This window comes from Schistocerca cancellata, chromosome 2 (genome assembly GCF_023864275.1).
Source record: "Schistocerca cancellata isolate TAMUIC-IGC-003103 chromosome 2, iqSchCanc2.1, whole genome shotgun sequence".
In the NCBI taxonomy this organism is placed as follows: Eukaryota; Metazoa; Arthropoda; class Insecta; order Orthoptera; family Acrididae; genus Schistocerca; species Schistocerca cancellata.
Window position 1 is genome coordinate 290,694,917 of NC_064627.1, and position 8,473 is coordinate 290,703,389.

Consider the following 8,473-nt stretch of genomic DNA (forward strand, 5'->3'; position numbering starts at 1 on the left):
TCCCATGCACATGACTTCAAATTTGTATGTAAGTCTAGTTATTCGAATTGTTGTGCTGCCTTTCATGAACAGCATTGCATGGTATGTTTCCAACAGGATAACACTGGACCAAATACCGCCGCTGTAAGCCAACTTGCTCTACAGAGTGTCTATGTTGCCTTGACGTGCTTGATCACAAGATCTGTCTCCAGTCAAGAACTATATGAGACATCATCAGATGACAACTCCAGTGTCGTCGACAAACCGCATTAAACATCCCTGTATTGACCAACCAAATGCAACAGGCATCTAACTCCAACAATTCTTTGGGTTTAAAGACCTTAACTAATAGTACCCTGGTAAATATAATTAACATCTGATACATTTACAATACAATGCATGCTTGCATTCAACATTCTGGTAGCTATGCCAATTATTAATGTACCAGTATTTCACATTGCCAATGACTTACCACACATTTACATTAACTTGTGATCCTGCATTGTTAATCACTTAAATATGTATTACCAAAACTTCATTAATCTACATTAATTATTTTGCGATTTTTTTCGATTTTTTTCATCATTGCATTCATCTGCTTGTTCCAGCATACATACTCATCAAGCCTTCTTCATGTCTTTATTAACGTTACTAAACATAGTCACTTTGATATCATGATCACTAATTTCTGTTTCTATACTGCCAATAAAGTCAGGAGTGTTTGTAACTACAATGTCTAAAATGTTGTGAGCACATTATAATATAATCCATAGCCAAAACTAGACTCTCTTATCATCATAATTGGATCCATGCCTTGCACATATTGTATATGATAGGGGTTTCATTGCCATCCCACTAATGCTTACCAGATCTTTTCTTAGGAATGTGAATTTCACAAGACAGTTGACGGGTTTGTTGATGAATTATCTGTCACACCATCTATTGCATTCTTGTGAAACTCTTGTGTGAATACTTCTGTGTTGAGAATATTTGCCAGCTCTGTGTGACTTTAACAATACATGAAGTCATGTTCGTTTGAATAGTACTAGGATTAAATTAACTCCAAATCGAATACCAGTTTAGTTTTACAGAGAGTACAGTTTGGCACTGGCCTCTTCCTTAGCTTGCATTTATCATGAATTTCTTGCCCATGGCAAAGTCCTATGTGACTCAATAAAGAGCATAGATGACTCCTGTACGTAAGAAGGGGAAAAAAATGGACCCGCAAAATTACAGACCATTATTCTTAGCATTAGTTTGTTGCAGAATTCCTGAGCTTACTGTAAATTTGCTTATGTTAAATTTTCTTAAGACATAAAACTTCTGTTCACAGATCAGCTTGGATTTAGAAGGCATCTCTTGTGCAAAACTAAAGCTTACCCTTTTCTTGCATGATATCCTACAAACAATGGAAGAAAGGCAACAGGCAGATTCTATATTGCTAGATTTCCAGAAAGTATTTGATGTGATGCCCCACTGCAGTGTTAATGTAGGTCCGAGCGCATGGAATAGATTCTCAGACATGCAATTTGCTTGAACAACTGGTAAATAGTACAGTTAAATACATTGTCCTGTATGGCAAGTGTCCATCTGACAAGGGTGTCATCAGGAGTGCCACCAGCAAACAACATAGGATGGCTCTCGTTATCTATGTAGATAAATGACCTGAGTGGAGGGTGAGCATCAGTCTGTAACTGTTTGACAAGATGTATCATCGTTGAGTGATTGCAGAAGCATACAGGATGACTTAGAATTTCTATGTGGTGTGATGAATGACAACTAGCTCTTAATGTGGAAAATGTAAGTTAATGCAGATGAGTAGGGAAAACAATCTTATAATGTTGGAATATAGTATTAATGGTGTGTTGCTTGACACAGTCACCTTGATTAAATATCTGTGCGTAACATTGCAGAGCAGTATGAAATTGAATGAGTACATAAGTTTGGCAATGGGGAAGACAAATACTCAACTACAGTTTATTGGGAGAATTCTAGGAAAGTATAGTCCAGTGATAAACGAGATAATGTACATAACGTTTGTGCAAACCATCCTTGAGTACTGTTAAAGTTTTCGGAATCTCTAGAAGGTTGGATCAAAGGAAGATATTAGAGCAGTTCACTGGGGTGCTGCTAGATTTTAGAGTGGCAGGTTTGATCAGTATGCGATTATTACAGAGGTGCTTTGTGAACTCAAATGGGAATCCCTGGAGGGAAGATTTCTTTCATTTCATGAAACACTATTGTGAAAATTTATAGAGAAACAACATTGCAGCAGATTCCAGAATGATTCTGCTACCACCAACATATATTTTGTGAGGACAATGGAGACAGAATAAGAGAAATTAGGGCTTTTACAGAGGCTTTTAGATCAGCATTTTCCCCTCACTCCATTTACGAGTGGAACAGGAAAGGGAATGTCTAGTATCGGTATGAGGTACCTCCACCACGTAAGTGGCATGCTTGCACTGAGACTTATGGTCAGCATTTTGAACAGTTGCTATTGCTTTCCAAGTGTTTTATACATTTTTCTTGCCATTAGAAAAACTAAACATTTGTTTCTGGTTATTTCTTCCTAATCTCAAAACAATTTAGGATGCTCTACCACATGTGTAACTTTGTCCCTAACAGTTTTCAATGGTTGTATAGCTTTGTGCATGTAGTATCCTTTAGCAAAAGCCAGAAAATCAGACTTGTAGTGAATTCTTTTAGAGCATCTAATTAGGAGCATTGGCAGTTTCGTATGGAACAATAAAATCAGATCAAAATCAGAGACTTATCCAATTTCAGATGTGTTCTATACAGTATTTAATGAAAGATTGAGATGATGTCGGAGGAAATACTTTTTGGAATAAAATCTACATTTAAATTTCAACATATGAGAAAAATCTGGCAGCTTTGTCCAACATGCATCTTGCACAATGAACATGAAGTTGAAACATGAGAAATTCGTAAAGGTAAAACTTGAGAAATTCACTTGAGAAATGTGGTCCTACATATCACTATTGTCCACAGTCTGAAAACAGAATTTTTTATGATAACTGGGGACATACAGATGTAGAACTTGGACAAGCAGTGTTTCAGTACTGCATAAAGTGGTGACAGAATTTTTATGTTAATAAAGTAAGTGCATAAAGCTTTCATTGACTCGAAGGTGGGTTTGAACAAAACAGTGATTTACTAGGTGTGGTCATATTGGAGGTGGTTTTACAGTGCCTGCCTCAGACCTTTGAACTATCTGAGAATCTATTCCATGTGCTCGGACCTACACTAACACTGCTGTGGGGCACCACATCAAATGCTTTCTGGAAATCTAGCAACATAGAATCTGCCTGTTGCCCTTCTTCCATTCTTTGTAGGATATCATGCAAGAAAAGGGTAAGCTTTAGTTTTGCACAAGAGATCTCTTCGAAATCCATGCTGATCTGTGAACAGAAGTTTTATGTGTTAAGAAAATTTATCATACGCAAATTTACAATAAGCTCATGAATTCTGCAACAAACCAATGCTAAGGATAATGGTCTGTAATTTTGCGGATCCATTTTTTATTGGGGAACCAACACTATAATGTCTGCACCAAACCTTGGTTCAGCTTGATGTTTCGCACATTAACAAATCATTGTCAAGGGGGAAGAAGTGATAAATGCTAAACAAATACCAGGATTTAGCAGTGACCATGGTAAGCAGATTCAAATATGACAATGGATGACCTTTAGGAAAGGTATGAATTTGTAACTATATGGTGATACATTGTAAAGCTTTAGTTATTAATCCTCTCTGTGATCGAGCACAGTTATTCCTCTCGCATTGCTCCCATACCTATCATGCTTCTCAATGGTCCACCCTTGCAACCCACGCCCTTCTTACCATGGAGAACAACAGTTGTTATTCCGTACCGATGATCCAATGTGTGATCTGTCATGAGCAACATGTGATCAGTGTGCAAATTTAGAAAGTTTTGGTTTTTGTTGCTGGTTTTCCATCACGCACAAAATTGTTAGAAGATAATTCATTTTGAAGGACTTTGTAATGTTTCAATAACCGTAATGTCTCGGTACGTACCTGATCAGTTATAAATGTAATCACATCTGTAACTGCATTCCAACCCATTCCTGAAAAGTTAAGGAGCTCAAGTCATACAACCACAATTGTAGCCTACAGCCATATTTGTAGTACCCGTATGCTGTTTCATTTATCGTAGAAAGGCAGCATTCCATCTCCAGTCCATTGTCAGATCAGGGACCACTGCCAAATTTGGGCCACATGAAAACTGGAATGCAAACCCTTTTACCTCTCGGGTGCAGATTTAATGAAGGTTTACTGTATGTAGAACAGCATTGTGATGTAAAATAACTGTACCAACATTTTGATAGTGTTTGCAATGGCCTTCGCCTGTATCTGAACCCAGAGGAACCTTCGCTGACAGTTATTTTACAGCATGACATATTCTGATCCAGATGTCTTTTATGTTACCTGATTCTGGATGTAGTAAGCCTATGGACATACATCTCTTGTTAGTTGTACTATTTGTAAAAATGATATCTTCTGCCAAGAAACAGTCTCATGAATTTTATGCAGTTTTCCGTATATTAAATCTTACAATACATTCCTGTTTGGTTTTCAACTGATGCAGCCTCATTGCAGTAGTATGTTGAAGTAAAGTAAAAGCAACTCCCAAATGAATATGCTAAAGAGAAATAACAATGTAAAATTTTGTAAATGAACCTTGACTGGCATATACAGAGTGATTTGTTTAAATGTTTTGTGTGAACTTCCTCTAGTTTGATTAAATTGATATTCAGAAGTACATCATATGTTTATATGTGAAATGATGAAGCTTATCCAACACAGAGATTTCATTTCTCTTGTTTGAATATTTTATATAAAATGTTAACATTTTATTTTTCTGTTTTGCAGTTTCCTGAAACCCATTTCACTCCTTTCGGAAGAGGACGACGAACTGCTGATGTTGGTCATCGGCTCTGCATACATTGCCCACATGAGAGGTAACTAATGACCATGCTTCATGAAGAGTGTGTAATAACATCTCATTACACAGAAGCTGGAGTTCCTGTGTCCCTTTGAGACACCACCACAATGCCTCACCAGTTTGGACTCCCCACTATGGCGCATAGTATGCAAACTCCACCTTCACCACCAAATTTCTTTGAAAGGTTCAGTTCCATGTTGTACAGACCAGATGAGCAGAGACTTACTAGGGAGGCAATGGAAAGGTATTTGAGGGAGAGGAGTGATATGGTGATCGTGATACTACATGCCAAAGTAGCCCAGAAATCTTATGGAAATGAGAAACGCTTTTTCTGTCCGCCTCCCTGTATATACCTATTTGGTGAAGGGTGGAGGATGCGCCAGGAGCAAATGCTGAGAGAGGGAGAAACAGAACAAGCAGCTCAACTTTGTGCATTTATTGGTATTGGAAACTCTGATCAAGATATGCAGCAGCTGGACTTGAACAATGGTAAGCAGTATTGTGCTGCAAAAACACTGTACATTTCAGATTCAGATAAACGTAAACACTTCATGCTCTCTGTGAAAATGTTCTATGGAAACGGCCATGACATAGGCGTTTTTCATAGCAAAAGAATCAAAGTGATATCAAAACCATCAAAAAAGAAGCAGTCTCTGAAGAACGCTGATCTGTGCATAGCTAGTGGTACCAAAGTGGCTCTCTTCAATAGACTTCGCTCTCAGACTGTAAGCACAAGATACCTTCATGTCGAAAATGGCAACTTTCATGCAAGTTCAACACAATGGGGAGCATTTACAATTCACCTGCTGGACGACAACGAATCAGAGTCAGAGGAATTCGCAGTTCGTGATGGTTATGTGCACTACGGAAGTACAGTGAAACTTGTTTGCAGTGTCACCGGTATGGCTCTTCCACGGCTCATAATACGCAAAGTTGATAAACAGATGGCACTCTTAGAAGCAGACGATCCAGTGTCTCAGCTGCACAAATGTGCTTTTTATATGAAAGATACTGAAAGGATGTACTTGTGTTTGTCACAAGAACGAATTATACAGTTTCAAGCAACACCTTGCCCAAAGGAACCAAATAAGGAAATGATAAATGATGGTGCATGTTGGACTATTATTAGTACTGATAAAGCAGAGTATCAGTTTTTTGAAGGCATGGGACCAGTTCGTGCTCCAGTGACTCCAGTTCCAGTCGTTCACAGCTTGCATTTGAATGGAGGAGGTGATGTCGCAATGCTCGAACTTACTGGTGAAAATTTCACACCTAACCTACAAGTGTGGTTTGGAGATGTGGAAGCTGAAACAATGTATAGGTGCCAGGAGAGTATGTTATGTGTTGTGCCCGAAATCTCTTCATTCAGAGGGGAGTGGTTGTGGGTGCGTCAACCGACACAAGTACCCGTTTCTTTGGTAAGAAATGATGGAATTATTTATGCGACGGGCTTGACGTTCACCTATACCCCAGAGCCCGGCCCGAGACCACATTGTCCACCGGCAGAAGACATTATGCGAAGTGGCCAAACCAGTCGAATGCCAGCATTGCCCGATATGGCTTGGGGTCACCATCCTCCTCCTCAAGGAGGACTGTGAAAAAGACTTACTTCGTAAAAGCACTTGTAGATATTTAAGGTGTACGACAGAGCCTAGGTATTGTAAAGAGCACTCTCTTGTATTACAATCAGATTATGCTTTGTCTATCCATGTGATAAATTGCAGATTCCTAAAGACATATATGTCACAGAGAATTAAACTTATTTTATTTCATTTGAACCTGATCATTAATGTGAGTAACATTAATGATCTAGTTGACTGTAATTTTTGTATTATACAATGTGTATTGTATTGTTTTGTAATGTCTTTTAAGTAATGTATTTACTTGTGTGAGACGGAGTCCTTTATAGCAGAAAATCATTTATCTTGAACATAAAAATGACAAATATGGCAGCATAAAAGCATACTTTAAAATAAACAAAAGACAGCTATTTTATAAATGGCCTTGTGTGTTTGTATGATACAATTCAGACTGAGATGTAAAATATATACTTCTATACCATGGGCTAACTGCACCAATCATTGTGGTAAATAAATTTAAAAAAAGTACTGTTTCTGAAGGTCTCGAATTTTGTATAAGGAAACCACAGCTTTTAAAACACCATCAGGAATATGAAAATTCATTCTTTTCTTATAAAAACTATATTATATAGTTACAGTGTAAAACTAAAATTCATTATGAGCTATAGAATACTGGATATTCCAGTAATAATTCAATATGGTTTTTTTGTGATTTGGATATGTATTCAAAAAATTAAAACACAAGGCCTAAATATAGTCCTATGTGATTCTTATGTAGTTTTCTTTGCTTTAGACATTTTCACAAATATGTTGATAAATGTATGAAACTGGTAAGAGATGTCAAAGTGGTGGTCTGTGATTCTGCGGACAACATTGCTGCATAAAAATTTGGTTGAGGGTGATACACACTGACAACAGCAATAAAATGTAACTGCATTTATATACTAATACTTATAAATAAATGACACAAATTTATATTTTTATTAAGAGCGGTAGCAATGTACAGTACAATTTTATATAGGAATAAATATATATATATATATATATCTATAATTTTGCATTGCAGTGATGTAGTTAGCTCTTTATAAGAATTGACAAATAATGTATTATGAACACAATTTAATGTGAATTCTACTTAGTGAATGCTGTATTTGAATTTATCTGCAGAATTAAAATGTCACCACCTACACCCCCACCTGTATAGATACAGCTTTTTGGCAGAGTGGTTTTAATTTTCAATTGTGTTATTGATTTTTTTTTTTTGCCGTGTTTTTGTTATTTAATGAAAGATTATATGCTATAAAATAGTGAAACTGAGTGTGGAAGTATGAGAGTTGCCAGTTTTGTGAAATGAGTGTATGTTTAAAAATATATATTTGCATCCAATTTTAACCCTGAGTTGTTTCATTGCTTCCTTTTCTGCATTCTTTAGCGTAAAATATATGCTGTCTACCAACATCTTGGTAATTGGTACTCGATTAGAGTAGAATCTTTCAGCAATGTGATATTCATCGTTATTTCCAACTTGCAGTATACAATAATTACTCAAAATTGATAGAATATCATTACATTCTAATTAAGAACATTACTTGACAAACCTATGAGAAGCAAATGACACATCATTTTTTTCTCTGAGTAAATTCGTATAGCTTAGCATCATGATTGTGTACACTGACAGTATGATAATAGGACTGGTGCTATACACACTAAATCTTGTCTTTTACCATCACATGATCTTCAGAAAAGAACCTTAAACAAAAGGCCAAACACTAAATTAACAACAGACAGAATAGTAATGTATTGGCTTGTTTATGGGAATGCTATGGAATTAAAAGTATAGAAGTTTCAAAACTCATAATCACTCATTTCCTTTACACAAGCTATGTCACATGAGACCTTCCATTTCATTTTTGACTAATACTACAGG

General features: G+C 36.6%; 1 protein-coding gene across 4 annotated transcripts in view; it reads left to right on the forward strand.

The window, feature by feature from the left end:
* LOC126161647 (suppressor of hairless protein) overlaps positions 1 to 7,938 on the forward strand; it is a 214,423-nt gene extending 206,485 nt beyond the window's left edge. For all 4 annotated transcript variants that reach the window (XM_049917629.1, XM_049917630.1, XM_049917632.1 and 1 more), the window contains exon 2: positions 4,894 to 7,938. In XM_049917629.1, the coding sequence (XP_049773586.1) occupies positions 5,074 to 6,564 (1,491 nt within the window). In that variant the 5' untranslated portion in view covers positions 4,894 to 5,073 and the 3' untranslated portion in view covers positions 6,565 to 7,938. The remainder of the gene's footprint in view (positions 1 to 4,893) is intronic.
* Positions 7,939 to 8,473: the final 535 nt, after the last annotated feature.